This window comes from Portunus trituberculatus, chromosome 31, assembly GCF_017591435.1.
Source record: "Portunus trituberculatus isolate SZX2019 chromosome 31, ASM1759143v1, whole genome shotgun sequence".
In the NCBI taxonomy this organism is placed as follows: Eukaryota; Metazoa; Arthropoda; class Malacostraca; order Decapoda; family Portunidae; genus Portunus; species Portunus trituberculatus.
The window spans coordinates 13,528,778-13,551,277 of record NC_059285.1 but is presented as its reverse complement, the minus strand read 5'-3'; the positions used below and the strand labels follow the sequence as shown (position 1 = coordinate 13,551,277).

Sequence of the window (22,500 nt, the reverse complement as noted above, 5' to 3'; positions counted from 1 at the left end):
GACCAGACAGACCATAGTGAGCCGTCAGCATGGTCAGGATAATTAACTTATGTAAAGTTTATATTTATATTGTCTTGGTGGTGACTGCACCTAGGGACAACAAAATAAAATTTCAACATTGTATGAAAACTGAGACTTCTCTATGACCTAGAGCAACTGGTACAACTCACTACTCATATTGCTGACCATGGAGATATGCCCAACATTCTTGATCTTTTTCTCACCTCTAATCCTTCTGTTTATGCTGTTATCCTATGTTCTCGTTGGACTCCTCCGATCACATCATAATCGAACATAATTATGTAACTTGTTTTATCTCCAATCCCTCCTCAAGATCCTCCAAAGGGAGATGCCTCAGTTATTTTCCCTCTGCTAATTCAGAGAACCTGAAGAGGTATTATGTTGATTTGTTAGAATGACTACTGCTTCTGTGTGCTGTACTGTGTGCAGTACAGGCGTTAACAGACTCAGCATAATTCCAGGTAGAAATATAAAGCGCACGAGATTCAGGTGATGGAATGTTCTTTATGGGCCACCTCATGCATGTATACTAAAAGAACAGGCTGTGTTATGCCAAGATTTGTTAGATTTAAGTCCAGAGGGAAGAATATACACCTCCATACCAGAGTGTGGCGAAGCGACAGATACAATGGCTGGACCCTGGTTGATTGGGGGGAGTGGGCGAAGTTATGTTAATTGTAGAAACACTCGGCATACTCCACCTTAATGCAAGTGTATGGCGCTTTCAATTTTTATTTTCTAACGTGCTTTCATTTGTATTTTTTTTTTTTTCTTCAAAATCGTGTAATAAATTTAAATGCATTCACTGTCACCGTCTTTGCGTGAAACTACAATCTAATGTGCCATTCCTCCTTTCCTGCCCATCCGTCAATACTACTCGTCTCAGTACGGGATTCTGTATACCCCATACCTTATAGAAATGATGACTGAATAACTCACAAGGCCGTTGTCGCCTCAACACCCACAAATTTCATTCCACGGCTAATTATGGCCTCAAAATGCATGTGTATATAACTTATTTTACAATTTAAAATAATATGTAATTTTGCCCCCAGCATAATCCAAAGAAACTCGTGTTACAGCCAGTAAGTAGGGCAATATGTGATACTAAGTGCAACAAGCAGACAAAATGCAACAAGCACTGATGGTTACTAAAATCTCACATCCCGCCTCCACTCATCCCCAGAGATGCTACAAGTAATTTTTCTACGTAACAGTGAGACTTGAGATTGCTGTTACTTACCAAGGCAGCGGCAATAGATGCCGGACAGCTATGTGGTGGTGGAGAATCTTTCACCCTCCCATTGCCACCTGACATTCTGGCGTTCCGTCCCACTCACGTCCTATAGCTGAAGCTGCTTCTTCACTGCTCGCCGACCGCCGACCGAGACGAATGTTGGGAACCGTCCTGTTCGACCGAAGTGAATCGAAACACTGAAAAATAATTAATGATATTAAATAATTTTCGATAGTTCTTTAACAACCGGCAAGATAGTTATGAGGAACTGAATGATTAATGTGCCTGCCTATATAACCCTCATTCCAGGTTTAGTTTTTATTGAGTATTACCTACCTAACGAGTAGTTTTATTTAAGTTATTTATTTATCAATTGGCTTAACTAGTGTTGGTAGTTACTTGTGAAAGAAAATTATATTTCCTTCAGTCGCAAGTCTCTCTCTCTCTCTCTCTCTCTCTCTCTCTCTCTCTCTCTCTCTCTCTCTATATATATATATATATATATATATATATATATATATATATATATAGATAGATAGATAGATAGATAGATAGATAGATATATATATATATATATATATATATATATATATATATATATATATATATATATATATATATATATATATATATATATATATATATATATATATATATATATATATATATATACATATACATAATTATATGAGAGAGAGAGAGAGAGAGAGAGAGAGAGAGAGAGAGAGAGAGAGAGAGACTGTCTTTCCTACACATCTGACAGGAAAGTTAATACAACAGATTATAGTCACTCACAAATACGAAGTATACATGTGTTGAAGTATGAATGGAATGAGCTAAAAAAAAAAAAATACTTGAGCTTTCCCTGCCGTCTTCCTGTTATACATTTTTTGGGGAATAAGTGGTAAAATTTCGAGTTTGCGAGTTGCAACATCTGGTAATTTCACATGGCAACGCTGGGCACTTGGTGGAAGGGAAGCACTGCTGTGGATATCGTTAAGCACTGCACATCTGCCTCTTCGACACTTGTGGTTCACCTTTGCAAGATTTGGTAAGGTCTGGCTTCAATGAGATGTTTGTGTTTGTTTACCTTCAGAAATGAGAGAGAGAGAGAGAGAGAGAGAGAGAGAGAGAGAGAGAGGGTGAAGGGGTGAAGGATGGGTTTACTTAAGTGTCATTCAGTAAGGAATAGACCAAACGTATCTCTTCATCACCTTTGAGCAAATGTACCTATTCTGATGAAGACTCGTACTCTAAGTATAATGTTTCAGTAACTGCATGCTTGGTAACAAGGCATTCAGACCAGCAGCTCAAGGTCACCGCAGGAGGCCGACAGCATCGTGATGTTGCCATATGCTTGTCTAGCAGAGCTGTTTAATTTCAGGCCTAAGTATCTACTGTTCAGTCAGCTTTTCTTTACTTTCACTTACATTTGAAAAGCTAATAATGGAGTATCATCTTCAGATAGATTATTAATCCAGATATTTAAAATCCCAGCATTATGTGCTTCCAATGAGACTGTGAAGACAATCTGAATGGATGCTAAAATTGATGCTTGACATCGACTCATTCTGCTTGTTCTTAATTTTCCAAAGAATAGTTAGGAAGAATATCGCGGTAAAAAATCTGCCAGTATGTGCTCGCCTCGTTCGGTAGGTATTTCATCCACAGTGAGAAATAATTCACAACTCTTGCGGTGCTTTTATGTTTCGTGTTCTGTTAATTCAAACTTAACACTGATCTACAGCTAAGACTACATTTTTTTTTCCATTTTAGAGAGAGAGAGAGAGAGAGAGAGAGAGAGAGAGAGAGAGAGTGGAGGGGGGGTGGCGGCACAATTATCTACAGACCTCTTCACCGCCATCTTTATCTGAGAAGTATTTGAGTAATTGCTTGATAACAAGTCAGGTTCAGTCACCGTTTGCTTGGGGAGGGAGGGCTACAGAGCATCGTGGTGTTGCCATACATTAATGAACTTGGTCTTGTGTACTCAGTGAACTTCACGATTACGTACATACACGAAATTAATTTTCTTTACTTTCGCTTATGCTTAAAAATCGAATAACTGAGTAACCTCACCAGGTAGAACATTAACCCAAGTACTTAATGCAGCATTATGTATTTCAGTGTGAACTTTAAGGTGTTAATAGGAACATAACAGACAGCACAAAACTATATAACTTAGCTTGCAGATGTCCAACATCAGCTTGGTTTTATCCCTAGACTTTATATTACGGAATGTAGAAACGTCTATTCCACGTATAGTTTCAATATGTACGAAACATTTCATAATATACACCAGCATTATAGTAAGATGTGTGTGTATTTTATTTACCTAGTTGTAGTTTTACAGGGCCTAGGCTTTATGCTCGTGTGGCCCCGTCTCCATATCTACACTTATCCAATTTTTCTTTAAAACTATGTACACTCTTTGCTGACACCACTTCCTCACTCTGTGTGTGTGTGTGTGTGTGTGACAGAATAACACCTAGAGGGATTATGGAAAGCAGCGTGACACAATGCTTTACATGGCAGGCTATAACAATTATTGTATATGTCCGGATTAACTGACTTGGCTCTGATAGGCTATATCTTCTCTTTCACATTTCATGCAGGACATAATCTAATAGCCTACTATATGTATTATTGAATGACTATATAATTTCCAACAGCTGCCTGCAATATGGCCACTCGATGGGGCATCATCAGCGCCGGGATAATATCTACTGACTTCGTGTCAGCGATGCAAGTCCTGCCGAAGGAGGAGCATCAAGTGGTGGCCGTGGCAGCGCGCTCCCTGCAGGACGCCAGAAACTTCGCTACTAAGTTTGGCATCGAGAGTGCTTATGGATCGTACAGCGAGGTGGCCAAGGATCCCAAAGTGGGTGAGTGTGGCGCTTTATTCTTTATAGGTAAATTATAAATGGCAGATTGTTACTACTACAGGGTGTGATACGAGCTTCTGCGGATGTTGTTAGAGATAAAAGTCACAGGTTCATCTAAGTCTAAAGTGTTCTATTTATATATGCATTTTGAGCCGTTGTTTGGCCATGGTGTGAAATTCAAGTGTGGCCAGGCGACGGATGGGCTGCAATGGCGGGACCTCGCGGATAACCATGCCGGTGTGTGTGGTCACTGTGGTGTCCTCTGAGTGCCGGTTTTGTCTGTCTATCGGTCATAGCGAGACAAGATGGCGCATTTCATTCATTAATTGATCAGAAACTAATATGACCTGCAATAAGCTAGTGTTGTCCGTCATAAATGCCATAATAGACTACTTTTTTCAAAAGTCCTTTTTAATGTCATGATAATCACATACTTACCGTAGCACGATCTCCAGCGGTTATTTTATAGTAGATATCACGTTGAGTATAGGTAACAATGTGTAAATAATGTCATTCTATAAGGAAATAACGTCAAGGAGCGGTACGATTAGTTTTTCCCAAACAAACGAATGTTGCCTCGGGCCTTCTGAACGTGTCGGGCTGTTGGCCGTAAACTTTTCCGCTATCATGTTACTTTGTTTGGATACACTGTCTAACCATCCCGATAGTAATAATATGAAGTCAAAACAATCAAAAGCCAAGAAATTTATGTCAAAAACTTATTTCATTCTATAAATTTAAGCTGACACATGTGTACGTTGTAGGGACAGACGGTAACCGATATATGACAGACAACTTCTGACAGTAAAAAAGACGTGAATCACGTCTGTTATGAATGATTAAGTCATGAGTTTTACAAGTTTTGGAACTTTACAGTATTCCATGATGAGACAAGAGATAACAACGGACAGGTGATTTACCGCTATCTGTTACATAATGGTAGTATGATAGTATGGATACAATAAATAAATAAAACAGTAGGTTGCGTGACACCATAAATTGTCTGCTCAGGCAGCGAGCGAGAATAGCAGCAAATCAGCTGATTGGTTGTCAATCACACGCAATTTGCCTCCAAAAATGACAATGAATGCCTATAGATCGTATTGTTTAACTTAAAGTAATGCAGAGTCACAGTGTCAGTGAGTGGATGTGGTGTTTCTCTGCCATAGTCGCCCACCCCGCTTTGCTGTCGTGTCACACTTGTGACTTGATTTTCACACCATGGCTAAACAACACCTCAAAATGCATATGTGGGTAGATCATTTCAGACTCAAAACAAATTGTACTTCACTGAAATTCCTGATACACCTTTTGTATTATTCAATCTTCGCATTTTCTTTTTTTCCTTTTTCGGCTTCACGTCCGGTTTCCTTGGTTTATCAAAGGTAGGACAGTGCCTCTTAACTAAAAACGTTGGGTTTGACATTTGAACATAGTTACTGCCATCTCGATTGAATGCCCTTCCTATCTCTTGGACAGTGGCCAAGATTGGAAACCTGTGCGTGTGAGAATCCTTCAGCCACCAAAGCTCACGCAGTTCCACGGTACCACGTAGATATTCATTCCAGAATAATTGTCTTTATCCTCTGCAGACGTGGTGTATATCGGCACCATCCAGACCTACCACCTGCCTGTGGCCACCGAGATGATGAAGGCTGGAAAGGCCGTGCTGTGTGAGAAACCGTTGTGTATGAACGTGAGGGAGACCAGGCAGCTGATACAGACGGCACAGGAGTGTGGCGTCTTCTTCATGGAGGTGAAGCTGACAAAATTATTTGAAAAGAGAGCAGATTTCATTCTGTGTCTAATGAGAGGTTCATGGTAATACTTTACAATGAAATTAGAGATCTGTCTGATTGGTTTCACCCTCGCACAACCTGTCATATTCTATTGGTCAAATCTGGTAGAACTCCTATTTTTATCTCAACTATTTTAGGAAGCAGATGTGAAGCTATTATAGAGTAAAAAACTGAACTTTCCTTCATATTAAAAGAAAAGACGTTTACATGCGCATCACAGGAGCCTAATTTCCTCACTTTCTTCATAGGCTGTCTGGTCCAGGTTCTTCCCGGCCTACAAGGAATTGTCTCGCCGGCTGAAGGACGGAGAGATCGGAGAGGTGGTGCAAGTCATTGCGTCTTTTGGCCAGGATTTGCCTCATGTGGAAAGACTGAAGTAAGACACTATACTGTTCTGTATTTAAAAGAAAACTAACAAACTAACTCTCTCTCTCTCTCTCTCTCTCTCTCTCTCTCTCTCTCTCTCTCTCACTGTGTGTGTGTGTGTGTGTGTGTGTGTGTGTGTGTGTGTGTGTGTGTGTGTGTGTGTGTGTGTGTGTGTGTGTGTGTGTGAATAAAACTGCTTCCGTTAAAATAAAATTCAAATAAACGTATACTATAAAAATGTTGAAATAACTGGGTGCTGGGGACGTTCTGAATACATTTACCAATCTGTAAACACGAGTTCAGTGTAATACAAGTAAACAGTGCTTACGATACTTTCCAGGCGGCCGGAGACTGGCGGCGGTGTGACATTGGACATTGGCATCTACCCGGTGCAGCTGACCACTCTGGCGATGGGCGGAGACAAGCCCCTCAAGGTGTTCGCAGGGGGGCATCTGAACAAAAATGTGAGTTGAACATTAGTACAACAATAAAAGAAAGTGAGAGAAATGAATAATTTCTAGATAACTGCACACTATTTGAGTCAGTGTGTCGGTAGATAAAAAAATAATAAATAAATAAATAAAAATAAACAAGAAAAAAATGCTTGAGATAAATTCAAGTGTTTTAAGACACAAAGGAAATTAAGGAGACTGCAAAAGGAAGGTTGGCAAGTGCCAAGTCTTAGGCACAAACTTGGTATGCAGATATATAGATAAAGAAAGAACAAATTCTGGATGATCTAACCCTTTGATTCCTGCCGACACAATGACGTTTGTTACTTTCTTCAGTCAAAATAAAGCTACAGACTGAAAGGTTTAAACTACGGTAACTTTCTACAGCTAGTGGTGTTCAGAAATTTACTAAACAAACACTGATTCATTTCACTGAATGTGACGGGTAACCACAGAAGTCGAAGTCAATTGTTAGTGAAACATATTGCGTAAAATGATTAAGTCGCGTCTTCTGCGTCAGGGCGTGGATGAGACCATCAGCGCCTCCCTCGTGTACTCCGACGGCCGAGTGGCTTCCGTCTCTGCGTCCATGAGAGCCAACCTGCCATCCGAGGCGTTCATCGTCGGCACTAAGGGCACCATAAAGGTAGTGTGTGTGTGTGTGTGTGTGTGTGTGTGTGTGTGTGTGTGTGTGTGTGTGTGTGTGTGTGTGTGTGTGTGTGTGTGTGTGTGTGTGTGTTACTTAAAGACTATATAGTTTCCAATATGTTGGACAATAAATTCCAACACTAAATGCATGTTAAAGTTAGAGTTATTTTCTCTTCCATTTAAGCACAAGTTCTTGTTCATATTTCATATTACCTCTAAGTTATTCCCTTCCAAATTGTAAATAGTGTCTTTATTGAATTACTGACATATTCATCTCTTATAAATGTCTCTCGTAGATTGGGGCTTATTGAGCTTAGTTAATGTGATTACTACCCGATAGTGAATAAAGGTTTAAGCTCCTGTTGCACTTCTCATTGCAGCGTTAAAAGAAATAGTTAATGAATCACCAAAATTTTGAAGGCCCCACAACGAGGCCACGTGGAGCATATCACGACTGTTGTGTCTCCCGGCAGGTTCACTACCCTATGTGGTCCCCGGAGGTCATCGAGGGTCCGTGGGGCAAATCAACACATCCGCTACCAAAAAATTCCTTCAAATTCAACTTAATAAACAGCGGGGGATTGATGTACCAGGCGGTGGAGGTGCGCAGGTGCCTCAAAGAAGGTGGGTTTATAATCATTGGGTCTTCATAAGGACAGTTGTTCAGCGGCGATACATATGGTTGGTTTGGTTCTCATAACGTTTTTTCTCCTGTGATGAAGAATTCTTGGTACATTATCACCACAATAATTAAAACAATTTTGGAAACAACTAAAAACAATCTGCACTAGACAAGAAGTTCAGAGATGCCAAGACGTTTAACAACTGGAAACTGACTACGTTCTCTGCACCAAAATACTTAATAATCAGCTTGTTACAGCAAAGAGACACTAGGGAACTTGATAAATTTGCTGATGAGGATTAAAGTTGGAAATAGGTAAACATACTTAATTCAGGTATTAGATCTTTTGTTTTATCTATTTTCTTGAACGTCACAGATCACTTTCCCTTCCTTACAGGTCTATTGGAGAGTCCCGGAATGTCTCACGCAGAGTCCATCACACTGGCGGAGGTCATGGAGCAAATCCGGACCCAGGTGGGGACTGTCTATCCTCAGGACTCTATGTAAACAATGTAGTGACTGCCCGCCAGCGCCACTGAGGGCAGGCGACACTCCAGGCTGAGTTACGGAAACTATCCTTCTATGTTTTGTGACCTGCCAATGAAAATAAAGAGAATATTCCACGCATTTGTCAGATGGTTTACTTTTAAGAGAAGAGAATGTACATAAAAAGAGATGTGCTGAATGGGGTACATAAGGCGTGGAGAAGTCATATGGCGCTGTTACGAAAACAAATACATTCTAATAAGTACTCCTGTATGCGGTCAGTAATGATATTTTGTAAGAGATAGCGAGACAAAGAGAAATGCTTTAACAAACTCGTCAGCTGAGAGAGAGAGAGAGAGAGAGAGAGAGAGAGAGAGAGAGAGAGATAGTTTTCAGATGCGTTGTAAATAGTGTGGAAACCTTATGTAAATGCAAATGCAAGACCGTTTACTGTTTAGCTGATCAACATGTAGATAGTTTAATTCAGGAAAAAAAATAAAAAGGTTGTCAGTTCCACACTTCATATTCATGAAATAGATGGTACATCAGTGGCACGACCGAAACAAAAGTAAGATTAACTTTCATGTGTCGAAAATCATACATACATTTATGGAACTTGTGGAAAATTGTTATAAGAAATTACTTAATGAAACTTATTTCAGGAAACAATTGGTGACCATGACAATGACAATTGGAAAAAAAGAACTTTAGCTTATTCATTTAAAGTATCGAGGAGTAAGAAACACACTAAGACTGAATTCGTTTACTTGAATATTTACAGAAAGAGAACAAATAAGTGTAAGACATTTATTCCTGTTGACCAACGTGGATGTGAGAAATTAACTGATGTGAATCTCGGGGATGTGGATGTCCGGGGTGAAGCTGTTGCCGGGAATGGTGTAGCCAGGGATGACGTAGTTGGGCACGAAAGGACTGTCGAAGCCATTGACGTTGCCCACAGCGCCTGGAGGAGTGTCGTCGCGGGAGCTGCTGGGACTGTCACGGAAGCTCAAATCGGTAGCAGTATTCACACCACGGAATTGTGTGCCAGCTCCATCTCCGAACAGTTTGATGGTGTCACGGATGAGAGGAATTACCCTTCCGACCACATTAAAAATGTCATCGCTGTCCGCGTCTGTCGTTAAGTCTTCGGCGGCTTTGGCAGTGTCTCCCGGCATAGTGTTAGTGGGAGCACTCATGGCCAATCCCACCAACAAGCAGAATGTGAAGACAACCTGGCAAAGATAATAAAAATCATACGGTGCTTGGTGTTAATTTCTGCAAGTTTATGGTAACCTCTGTGTGTGTGTGTGTGTGTGTGTGTGTGTGTGTGTGTGTGTGTGTGTGTGTGTGTGTGTGTGTGTGTGTGTGTGTGTGTGTGTGTGTGTGTGTGTGTGTGTGTGTGTGTGTGTGTGTGTGTGTGTGTGTGTGTGTGTGTGTGTGTGTGTGTTTCATGATGTCAAAATTAGAAGTGCACCCACAGGATTCACTTCTAATTTTGTATTTTTGCTGAGTCATAAGGAGGATTATGAAAAATTGTGAAGATTGATAGGTGGAAATACTCTCTCTCTCTCTCTCTCTCTCTCTCTCTCTCTCTCTCTCTCTCTCTCTCTGTGAACTGCTGCGAGCACAACGCAAGTCATTTGTACCAATGAATAAAGAGGGTTAAGGCAATTACTCACCAAATTGTTCATGGTTACAATCAAGATGACACACTAACATGTGAAAGATTTGTTCTCTCTTTTATATGCAACACATTGGTGTTGCTGTCTGTTGCCACACAGCTCCAGCTCACAGGAGTCTTTGGTGTCCTGTTACCAACTCGTTGTTTAATGACAAAATGTGCATTCACAAACATTTCTTTTTTTTTCGTCTTGTCTTTATATAACGAAGCTACTTGACCTTGATAGCAGCCCTCCTTTTTTGTATACAGTTTTAATTTGAGCAAAACAAAGACAACATTATATTCCATTTAGCGGCGAATGATGAAATTATTAGAATGCATCTTTTCATCAAGAATTATTCTGATAGGAGGAGGAGGAGGAGGAGGAGGAGGATAAGAAGGAAGAGGAAGTTTGTTGTTATTCTGGAGCCGCTAAGAACATTAAAAGGGCGAGAACAAAGGGCAGCTATCTGAGGAGTATATTTTCAAAACTACTTGGCCCAGCAAGGTCATGCCAATTTGTGCTAACTATATTATCGCAATCAAGTTTGAATTTTTTTCACATCTAGTGACGTTACAACAAAAAGCAAATAAATTATATAAAAAGTGAAAGCGGTTCTTTCTCAACGGCATTTCATCTTCTAAACCTAGAAATAGTAAACTTGAGTTCGACTAGGGAAGATGCAGCGTCAAGTCACCGCTACCATGCTCTTCATTCACACAGCAGCACAACTCACTGAGACGAGAGACCGAAGTACCTGAGTCATCCCTCCGACTGTCACCTCATAAACACTGTTACGACCTTCAATTCCTTTCTGACTCACCCATGCAACAAGTCGAGAGTTCCATCACCTCTTCATGGCAAGCTGCACTTCTTCCCTCACTAATTGGTGTTTTTCAGAAGGCCTTTTGATATATACCCACGTTGGTGTTCTAATTTGTTATTCCACTCTGTCCGCCTGTAGTAATTCTCAATACAATATCTTTTTGTGCCTTAACCTTCAAATTATCATGCACGTAATGCAACAGATTATAGACAAACAAATATAATTGCTCTCTCTCTCTCTCTAGCACCCATCCATGCACGGCTCACCCCATCCATCCCCACCAGGCAACGCGGACCTGTCCAATCCAACTGATAAGCGCGAGGTGTTAGGTTTTTTTCTCGACCTGGATGCACTTTCATGTTTCTCAGAATCCACAACATGAAGTCAAACAAGTATTGAGGCAGCCGTCACGCGCTGCTACCTTGCCTATGAAGAACGAGAGAGAGAGAGAGAGAGAGAGAGAGAGAGAGAGAGAGAGAGAGAGAGAGAGAAATGATTATATATTGTCTCCCTACGCCTCCTAATCGCTACAGGGAGTCTAGAACAGCTGTCAGAGCATTCAAAAGTGCGCTCTCTCTCTCTCTCTCTCTCTCTCTCTCTCTCTCTCTCTCTCTAGCACCCACCCATGCACGGCTCCCCCCATCCATCCACACCGGGCAACGAGGACCTGTCCAATCCAACTGATAAGCGCGAGGTGTTAGGTTTTTTTCTCGACCTGGATGCACTTTCATGTTTCTCAGAATCCACAACATGAAGTCAAAAACTTTACGCAAAGTGGCCTTTAACTTACGGAACAGAATTTAAGAGATATAGAAATATTGTAACAACTGTAAAAAGAACAGCAAAGGAGAACTATCATAAATCAACAATAAAAGAAAATGCTGGAAACACTAAGCGAATATGGGAAATTATTAACAATCTAATGGGAAGGAATCATAAAAATAATCGGGCATCTTTTATATCAGAGGGAAACATTATTTCTGATAATCATATAATTGCTAATAAATTTAATAACTATTTTTGTAGTATTGCCAGTAATTTAGCACAAAACATAGATGAATCAGCAATATCATTTGAAAGCTTTTTACCTCAACCTGTGTTATTTTCATTCTATCTCCGACCATCAACCTCTCAAGAAATTTCTAATGTGATTTCTAACCTTAAAGTAACAGCCCCAGGGTATGATGATATCAGTTTAAAAGTACTAGAAGCATGCGATGAAGTCATTACTCCTTTTCTTGAATATATAATTAACAAATCATTTACAGAAGGATGTTTTCCAAACCATTTACAGATTGCAAAAGTAATTCCAATATTAAAAAAGGGCGATGCTTCACAGATGTCTAACTACAGACCTATATCTATTCTCCCAACTTTAAGTAAAATTTTTGAAAAACTAGTAGCAAAAAGATTAATGGACTATTTAATACAACACTCGCTTTTGATTAATGAACAATATGGTTTCCGGCCAAATTTTTCAACAGAATTAGCAATACACCACCTCTGCCAAAACATATATAATACATTAGACAATAAGATGCATCAACTAACCATTTTCTGTGATCTATCCAAAGCATTTGACACCATCAATCACTCAATATTATTGAAGAAATTGTCAAGATATGGTATTCGGGGACCAGCATATCAATGGTTTGAAAGTTATCTGAGTCATAGGAAGCAGTACACTGTATTCAACAACACTTCATCATCCTACCAAAACATTACTTATGGTGTTCCACAAGGATCAGTTCTTGGGCCCTTATTATTCTTAATTTTCATTAATGATATAACCTTGTCCACTAAAAAGCTTAAATTTTTGCTTTTCGCAGATGATACCAACATCTTTATCCAGGGTAATAATCTAATCACTTTGTGTAACACTTTAAATAATGAACTAATCCACGTTGTGAACTGGCTGAACAGCAACAAATTAACACTAAATATAAATAAAACCTATTACATGCTATCACATCCACACATGACACATCCACAACACATCAATATTAGAATCAACAATCTAACAATCAAATCTGTACAGGAGGTTAAATTTCTAGGCATCATAATTGACAATAGGTTAAGGTGGGACAAACACATAGAGGATGTTAAAAAAAAAATTATCTAAAATAACAGGAATTCTATATAGGATAAGAAATTTATGTGATACAGATTGTTTGAAACAAATATACTTGTCATTAGCTTATCCGTATCTAATGTATTGTTCAGCCATTTGGGGAAGTGCTTATAAAACTTGTACTGATCAATTATTTGTTTCACAAAAATAAGACAATTCGTGTAATATCCCACAGCAGTAAATACAACCACACAGACCCAATATTTAAAGAACTCAAGCTTTTGAAACTGCATGACATAATTCAGTACCAGACAGCACTATTCGTATACAAGGCTCTTAATTCATATTCAACAGACTGTGGTTTTCAGTACATGCCCCACAACATCCTAACCAGACAAGCTAATCACCTCATGTTACCATTATGTAGAACCTCTCATGCCCAGCATAGTGTTCTTACCCGAGGCACCAAGATCTGGAACCAACTCCCTGACACCCTCAAAACTAGACCTGTAAACTCATTTAAATTGCAATTAAAAGAAAAATTAAGAAATAATCAAATTTTTCACTATTAGCAACAAAATCGTAAATGTATTGTTTTTCATGTTCTTATTGTCATCCATTATTTTTAGCATTATTTCTTAACAGTTCTGAATTGCGTATTACAAATAAATAATTTTCATTGTAATTATATTAACATTGTTTACTCATGTTTTTCTTTTTCTGTCTTTTCAACATGCTTGTTTTTGGTTACCTAGTTTTATAATTGTTATCATTAATATATAAATACTGTGATTAATACTCCTAATGCAAATTTATTTATAATTGTTGTTTTTACTTATTACTGTTATTATGATTATTATTATTACAGTAATATATTAATATTATCATTATTATTATTACTACTACTATTTCCATTTCTATTATTACTATTACTATTATCTATTATTATTATTATTACTATTATTTACTTATTATTATAATTTTTTGTTATTGATAATTTGTTACTATCTTATTAATATTTACTATGTTTTTGTTAATATTTACCTTTTATTATTATTATTATTATTATTATTATTATTATTATTATTATTATTATTATTATTATTATTATTATTATTACCTTATTGATATTTTATTGTATTTTATTATTATTACCTTATTGATATTTTGTTATTGTATTTTATTATCATCATCATTGCTATCATTGTTATTGTTATTGTCTTCTCTCAATTTATAAATTACGTGTTAAGTATTACTATATAGAATATACTTGTTATAGGATTTTTTTTTTTTTTTTATTAAGAAATCAATATCTAGTAACATATATAGTTAAAGGCTACGTCTGCTTTATATCTTATTTCTTATATTGAAACAATGTCCATAAAAGAGCCACGGCTCAATGGACATAGGCTTTATCAACTTGTGTATGTTACATTATTTGTAATACAAATGGCCAATAAAGATATCAATATCAATATCAATCTCTCTCTCTCTCTCTCTCTCTCTCTCTCTCTCTCTCTCTCTCTCTCTCTCAACAGAATTATTAGTTAAGCCATGACCGAGGTATAATTAATAATATTGCAAGCGTTCGAGCTTACATTATTTTCTTTTTTTCCTGATATCAAAACCTCTTTTTTTTTTCCTTGTGTCCTACATTTTCAAGTGAATTACATCTTCCGAATAATAGTTCTTGTTTTCGCCGAATTGTGCAAAAACACGAGTAGCATAAGCATTGAAGTCTACAGCAGCTGCCCCATCACCACGACCCCTTAAAGCTATCACACTGGCCTATGATACGAGGAACGCGGGTCATGGTTCTTGGTACGAAACCAGGAACACTATCACACACAAGCTGCCCGTGTTCTTGTTATGCTAGGCAAACGGCCCACTAACCTAAGACAAAGCCTAATCAAAATAAACCAGAACAAAACCATGCCGCTTATACCTCAGCCTGTGCTTTCTCCTGGAACTGCATTTGCACTTCCTCTTGTTGAAGAAAAGTAAGTAAAAAAAAAAAACTAGAGAAAAGCTGAGACGTGCGCGATGGCAACTTTACAGTCAGAGGTGGTTACCATGAGCCCAAACTATCGACATATATATATATATATATATATATATATATATATATATATATATATATATATATATATATATATATATATATATATATATATTACCTTTCTAAATTGATGAAATATTATTTAATATTCCAATATGAAAAATTTTGTCACATTCTTTTTAGTTCAAATGAAGTTTTTATTACATATATCATGTTTACTTTTCCATTGGGATAGCATACGGAGAACCGGGATGGATATGAAGCCATCCCAACTTGGTTCCGCTAATCCCGGGCAAGTTCCAGCTATCTAGAGCGGATGTTCCTGGTTCCGCGTATCATAGGCCAGTGTGATAGGGCCTTTACCAAAACAAGAGGCTTGTTCGACTGTGCGGGGCGTAGTCACTTCTACAAATCTACAATAATTAGAGTACTGTCCTTCACATAGGAGGTCAAATTTCCTACACAAAAATGAGTATCCTGTACATTTCCTACACACAAACAAGTACTCCACAGGGCACATTTCCTATAAGTTTAGCAGTTTTAGAGTACTGACACATTTCCTACATTAAAAAATCTGTTCTGTCACATATCCTACAAGGATACAGTACATCTACACACAATAATCTCTACTGTCTACACGTTGTAGGCGCAACTGTCTAGCAATGAACCTCTGTATTCGGCGTTTCTGGCTCACTACACTCCTAATGACCTTGACCAGTCAAGAAGTACTTAGCTTGTTGTATGTCCGTTCAGACAGACGGCATTTGTTGTAGCACTGCCCCTGGACCAAGCATGGCTTTCCATCTGTGTAAACTGTGTCAGCAGCAGGTAATAACAACACTGCAACATGCGCCACTTGTCGCACTGACACTGATGACAGACATGCGGTGTTCTTTTAAAGGTGCCTTTGTAAGATGTTTTAGCCATTTCAATGAAAATAAAAAGTTAAGCTTTAATTAATGTGCTTTCCAGTTTCGACATTTTTATCTTATATACATCAATATTCTCCTTGCCTATGATCATATGAAATGTTTGTGGGAGAAATAACAGTATAACTGTGGGAGTCACTTCTCCTACAAATCTACAATAATTGGAGGAATGCCACATGTCCTACACATAGGTGGTTATGTTTCCGACACAAAATTAAGTATCCAGTACACTTTCTACACAGCAACTTAGTACCCATGATATTTCCTACACCTACAGTATGTAGGAGATATGTTGTATCCCTGCAGGATCCCTGTAGGATATATGCCATTACTCTAAAAACTGCTATATTTGTAGATTTGTTCTGTAGGAAATGTGACGAAGGAAATGTGGCGCCTCCCCCCTTCCACTGCGCAAGGTGGGAGGCGAGTGTCGAGTTATACAATACAGCAAGTAGGTTAAAGGGGATTGTTCCTAGAATTCCAAGAACTAAGCCAGTAAATCAGGTGTGGCTACGAAGGTTGTCCAGTCGCCTGCTTGCTGCTATTCTTGCAGCCTCTTCCAGGAATCAACGACCAGCCCCTTGATTAACGCATATTATTGAGCCGCAATATGTTTTATGTTATCAGTTTGCATCCCCATCTCTCTCTCTCTCTCTCTCTCTCTCTCTCTCTCTCTGAATAATACAGCTCGGCAATAAAATGCCAACTGAAGATGAAAAAAACATACTTCACATTAACGTAAGAATAGGTTGCATACTTTATTCATCTTGACCTACTGAAAAAAGGAATTTATCATTCTAACTTAACAGATTACAATAAACTTTGATTAGTAATCTTTCTCTCTCTCTCTCTGATAACACTCTCCTTGGGTATCAATTAACATTAATGATAACAAATTCACACTGGTTTACTTACAAACGTGAAAGGTTAAAGTAACAGCGGATCTGATAAGCAAAGGTGGGGAAAAAGAATCTTTAATGAAAAAGTGCGTAATAATGGTGTCCATGTTATATTTTGATGTAAGTAGGTGGCACGTCGCGTTGTCATATTCTTTTTTATTTCCTTATCTTCGAAACATTTACTTTTTGGCAGCTGCAGAGACATAGTAGTTGACATATGTTTGTTTTTCACAGTAATCAATTAATTTCTACAAAAAAAAACTTGAATAATCGAAAGGACCTCAGAGGTTCGTATAGATTAATAAGAAAAACAGACACGTACTGACATACCTGCCAGTAATCTACATCTGTTACAAAACACCTAAGCATGGTGACATTCACTTCTCCGTGCTCAAGCAACCTAGCTTCCCGTCAAGCTGATCAAGCTCCTCAAATTGATGTTGTTGGACTACTTCTGTTAATCTAAGTGTTTCTCTAGGTTTGAAGACACTTTTTCCTTATAATTTTCGACAATTCTCTTTAACTGCTCTTTCGAGGCTATCACCTTTAGCGGGCCTCTTTTTTTACCTATTTATGCTGTTCTTTACCAGGGCACATCTTACATAAGAAAAAAAAATATCAGTAATGTTGAGAAAGAAGCTTTATTATCGAAATCAAGCGTTATGTTCTATTAGTTGAACAGGTTTGGCTCTACTAGCGTATCTAAACAGAAATTTTTAGGCTTAGGTATAGAAAGCGTCTCGTAAAGTTTCAGAATCTTCAATTCTCGCCAGACCGTAAAATATTTGTACAGTAAGATAGCACAGGAAAATACAATCATCCCTCAGTAAGAAAGCAACACAGCAAGGAGACACCCACAAAGAACAGTTTGATCACTTACGTATCATGATGCTTAAATTTCAGTTAACTTTGCTACGTCTCAGAGTCAATCGGCGTAAAATTTAGTGGTCATAAAATGCAATGGCGCATATTACAGTCTTCTTCACAAAGAGATAAATTGATTCTACTTTATTACGTTCATTCTCATAACAAAACCTCTACTTTTCTGAAGTGAATACTGAACGTTTCCTCTGAGATCTGATGTGCACAATATTTTTTTGCCACTCCAATCGTACTTACACTGATCGCAGGGGAGTTGAGGCGCTAGCCGGTTTTGTGAGGGAAAAAAGTTGCCAATCATCAGGCTGAGGAAATCCGAATGAAGAAATAAATATACATTATTATTTGAGTGTAAAAGAGAGAGAGAGAGAGAGAGAGAGAGAGAGAGAGAGAGAGAGAGAGAGAGAGAGAGAGAGAGAGAGAGAGAGAGAGAGAGAGAGAGAGAGAGAGAGAGAGAGAGAGAGAGAGAGAGAGAGAGAGAGAGAGAGAGAGAGAGAGAGAGAGAGAGAGAGAGAGAGAGAGAGAGAGAGAGAGAGAGAGAGAGAGAGAGAGAGAGAGAGAGAGACTCATAAAACAAGTAGATGGTGTTTCATAGCTGTTAAAACAAAATGACAGGACGCTGATCAATGACCACAGATGATAGAGCAATAGTGATTATATTTATTAAAAAGTCAAGAGTAGAATCTCTAACCATTTAGTCTTAAACCTAACTAAAATATCAAGAGCCGAACAGAATAATCTCCAGATAGGCGTCATTCACTCGAAAACATTGTTGAACGCACCCCAAACTTTTCACGGAACCAGGTAATTGTAACATTAGCAGTGTGAGGAGGAGCACTATCCTACTGGAACCAATGTTACTTCTCATCAATGTTTTCGCACTCCTTATTTGGTAAGCGCCTCATTAACTCCAAGATTGAGTGGAGTGGGCGCCTCACTCAGCTGATTTGAACGCCCGGGACCGTATTAACAAAAATTCTTAGATTTTGTCTTGAAACTGATGTTATTTCTTAAAAGTCTTAATTCTGAGTCTCGTTCTTGGTCTAGATATGCTGAGAGGAGATATACAGCCACAGTATGAAATGGTGTAAGAGCAAAACATTAAAATCTTGAATTTCTTAATTTCGAGTTAATAGTGCAATCTTTTTATACTTTTTAGTGAAATAACAAACTTTATTTTGTCATACATTTTGTAAGGGTATGAATGCATAAATTTGTGTGTGTGTGTGTGTGTATATATATATATATATATATATATATATATATATATATATATATATATATATATATATATATATATATATATATATAAATTCCATCAAGAGCAAGGCACGTGTAATTGGTCTGTGTTTACGGCCTTGAGCCCAGCTCCCCCTACTAAGAAGGACCTCATTTCCTGCCCCTCCCCCACAATTTTTTTTTTTTTTTTTATATAAAGGATATGACCACTAAAGCTGAAAGGGTTAATACAGGAAACCCAGCTGGACTCATGGCAACTTTCCTTCCTCATATAATCAGTATTTTAAGGAAACATGTGGTTTGATTGGCTTTACCATTCAGCGGCACAAAAAAAAAAAAAAAAAAAAAAAAAAAAAACTACATGGGGTTCTATTACAAAGAAGGTAAATGAGGCACACCAAAAATGGGAAACAAGAAGACCAAAGGTAATAATTGGCGAAAGCTGCATTCCCTACTGGCTAAATAACACTATTTAGTGTTTTAATTACTATCTTCAGCGCACCACTTCTTCCCATGCGGCTCTCCAAGCTCTCCCCGGCTCTCCCGCCAAGTCTGTCACATATAACATTCCTGCAGGTGTAGCATATTATATCATAAAAGTTCAGTCACTCAAGTCATCCAGAACATCCTTACGGGGCTGATAAATCTTGAGCAGGCAGGCTTGGGTTCCTTGGCGATATGGATAAAGATAATCTATCTCCGGAAGTGTTTCCGATCTAAGACTAATTCTAAGACCGATTCGAGAGGTTAAGATAACAATCAAGGCAAAAAGTTCGTCTAAGACGAATTTTCATACTTAAGATTCTTTGTTAATACTGCCCCTGGATTTCTTGTAGGATTCACCGAGAAGATTCAGAGCTATCAGCCAGAGGGAATGTACAGACGTTATCAACAACTTTCCCCACTGCGTTAAATAATGTCTTCCAACCAATGTTCGACATCTGCAGCAAGTCTTCTAAGGGTTCTTTTAACGTCTTTGGTTCATGCTTGAGATTAACTAGTCCCTGTCATATACTAAAATACTATCTTTTCATTTTCAATAAATGTAACCATCATTGCCCTATCATTTATAATTAAACTGTGTTAGGGCGAATTCACTAGCACTTGTAGGGTTGCCTATTTCCGCAAGAAAGGAAGCAACACTGCTTGAAAAAGTTCTGTATATTCCCGACAATAAAGTATATAATCTGAAAATAAGGTATATAATAAGTGTCTGCTTGTCATTACACAGCTTTTATCAGTTTCTCTCTCACTACTTTTACTAGGTTCCTTCTCTACACAGAATACAGCTTTCATTTTCAGCTCTGTTTGTCCCGGTTTCCTTTTCATAGCAATGTCAAAATCAATCCATAATAACCTGTTCTTGTACCCAGTGCAACGCCGAACGCTTCTCTTCCTACCTACATTAATTTAATTTTCTTAATATGTAAATTTTGTGGATATTCAAAAGGTTTTACTGAAGTATATAAAGAAGCTGAAATAAAGATGTCAGAATAATTCTTGATGAAAAGATGCATTCTAATAATTTCATCATTCGCCGCTAAATGGAATAGAATGTCTTTGTTTTGCTCAAATTAAAACTGTATACAAAAAAGGAGGGCTGCTATCAAGGTCATCACGTAGCTTCGTTATATAAAGACACGAAAAAAAAAAAAAAAAATTGTGAATGCACATTTTGTCATTAAAAGAGTTGGTAACAGGACACCCAAGACTCCTGTGAGCTGGAGCTGTGTGGCAACAGACAGCAACACCAATGTGTTGCATATAAAAGAGAAAACAAATCTTTCACAAGTTAATGCGTCATCTTGCTTGTAACCATGAACAATTTGGTGAGTAATTGCCTTAACCCTCTTTATTCATTGGTACAAATGACTGTTGTGTTGTGCTCGCAGCAGTTGAGAGAGAGAGAGAGAGAGAGAGAGAGAGAGAGAGAGAGAGAGAGAGAGAGAGAGAGAGAGAGAGAGAGAGAGAGAGAGAGAGAGAGAGAGAGAGAGAGAGAGAGAGAGAGAGAGAGAGAGAGAGAGAGAGAGAGAGAGAGAGAGAGAGAGAGAGAGAGAGAGAGAGAGAGAGAGAGAGAGAGAGAGAGAGAGAGAGAGAGAGAGAGAGAGAGAGAGAGAGAGAGAGAGAGAGAGAGAGAGAGAGAGAATATTTCTCGTAGATACTTGCTTCCGACCACGCAAGTCCGTTACACAAACAAGTTGCGATATTTGTATGTTGCTGAAATCCAGTTTCACAAGACAGTTTGTTGACACAGGAAGTGTGTTCACTTTACAGAAAGAAAGAAGTCACATTCTTCATTTACTTTAACAAATAAGTATTAGCAAAACGGTCTAATGTGTTGAAGTGAGATCATTCTAATATGTATCATTCCTTACTAGGTTTACCCGCCACCACACGAAAACCTGCCTCATCTTGTCATTAGCCTTTAGGAAAGAAAAAAAAAAAAAAAAAACGCATGCACGCACGCACGCACGCACGCACACACACACACACACACACACACACACACACACACACGCCCGGTAGCTCAGTGGTTCGAGCGCTGGCTTCACAAGCTAGAGGACCGGGATTCGATTCCCCGGCCGGGTGGAAATATTTCGGTGTGTCTCTCTTCACGTGTAGCCCCTGTTCACCTAGCAGTGAGTAGGTACGGGATGTAAATCGAGGAGTTGTGACCTTGTTGTCCCGGTGTGTGGTGTGTGCCTGGTCTCAGGCCTATCCGAAGATCGAAAATAATGAGCTCTGAGCTCGTTCCGTAGAGTAACGTCTGGCTGTCTCGTCAGAGACTGCAGCAGATCAAACAGTGAAACACACACACACACACACACACACACACACACACACACACACACACACACACACACACACACACACACACACACAGTGAATTACACACACACACGCACGTGTATAAGAAGATGGCAAATGCATACAAAATCAAATGATAATAATAATAACAATGATAATAATAATAATAATAATAATAATAATAATAATAATAATAATGATGCTAATAATGCTAATAATAATAATAATAATAATAATAATAATAATAATAATAATAATAACAACGGTAGTAACAACAATAATTGCAATAAAACTGCTATTACGACAGCCTGACAGCTGCTCAAATTCTGAATAAAACAAGGGTCAGGGACTGGTCTGATTCATAACTTGCAGCAGAATACCTACCTTTGTCTGAAGGACGCGGCGTAGGTCAAATTCTGAATAAAACAAGTGTCTTGTAGACAGGGACTGGTCTGATTCACTTGCCAAATCATCATGCTTGTCCGGGTGAGTATCGTGATACCTATCCTACCTTCCTTACCTTACTAGTGTCATATTCATACACGTTAAGTGCATGTGAACCGACGTTACATATTTTTTATTCATTTCATGTAAATTTCCCACAGGCGCT

General features: G+C 38.3%; 4 protein-coding genes across 7 annotated transcripts in view; 3 read left to right on the top strand and 1 right to left on the bottom strand.

Moving 5' to 3' along the window:
• Window positions 1–129, top strand: part of LOC123511175 (inner centromere protein A-like) — a 20,481-nt gene extending 20,352 nt beyond the window's left edge. For all 3 annotated transcript variants that reach the window (XM_045266831.1, XM_045266830.1, XM_045266829.1), the window contains exon 15: window positions 1–129. This exon is cut by the window's left edge and continues 788 nt beyond it. The gene's annotated coding sequence lies outside the window, so the exon portion shown is untranslated.
• A 2,046-nt stretch (window positions 130–2,175) lies between these two features.
• On the top strand, window positions 2,176–8,654 carry LOC123511170 (trans-1,2-dihydrobenzene-1,2-diol dehydrogenase-like). Its single transcript, XM_045266825.1, has 8 exons — window positions 2,176–2,309; window positions 3,931–4,143; window positions 5,736–5,899; window positions 6,191–6,318; window positions 6,649–6,772; window positions 7,281–7,406; window positions 7,882–8,032; window positions 8,428–8,654. Exons 2-8 carry the CDS (start codon window positions 3,942–3,944, stop codon window positions 8,535–8,537), a joined length of 1,005 nt encoding a protein of 334 aa, XP_045122760.1. The 5' UTR covers window positions 2,176–2,309; window positions 3,931–3,941; the 3' UTR covers window positions 8,538–8,654.
• Window positions 8,655–9,264: 610 nt separating this feature from the next.
• Window positions 9,265–22,500, bottom strand: part of LOC123511172 — a 33,911-nt gene continuing 20,675 nt past the window's right edge. Inside the window, exons 1-2 of one of the 2 annotated variants that reach the window (XM_045266827.1) lie at window positions 10,199–10,341; window positions 9,265–9,751 (exon numbers count right to left, since the gene is read on the bottom strand). In XM_045266827.1, the coding sequence (XP_045122762.1) occupies window positions 9,356–9,751; window positions 10,199–10,210 (408 nt within the window). In that variant the 5' untranslated portion in view covers window positions 10,211–10,341 and the 3' untranslated portion in view covers window positions 9,265–9,355. Of the gene's footprint in view, window positions 9,752–10,198; window positions 10,342–22,500 lie in introns of those variants that run through there. The other variant, XM_045266828.1, reaches the window with a different exon arrangement.
• The window catches only part of LOC123511171, a 1,415-nt gene continuing 1,278 nt past the window's right edge, over window positions 22,364–22,500 (top strand). Inside the window, exons 1-2 of the mRNA XM_045266826.1 lie at window positions 22,364–22,376; window positions 22,496–22,500. The exon at window positions 22,496–22,500 is cut by the window's right edge and continues 1,278 nt beyond it. The gene's annotated coding sequence lies outside the window, so the exon portion shown is untranslated. The remainder of the gene's footprint in view (window positions 22,377–22,495) is intronic.

Bases quoted from the DNA above. Each gene is read 5' to 3' on its own strand.
- LOC123511170 (XM_045266825.1), top strand. From the start codon at position 3,942: ATGGCCACTCGATGGGGCATCATCAGCGCCGGGATAATATCTACTGAC. The intron at 5,900-6,190 runs GTGAAGCTGACA...CTTTCTTCATAG, and splicing joins GTGGCGTCTTCTTCATGGAG to GCTGTCTGGTCCAGGTTCTT. The intron at 7,407-7,881 runs GTAGTGTGTGTG...GTCTCCCGGCAG, and splicing joins GCACTAAGGGCACCATAAAG to GTTCACTACCCTATGTGGTC.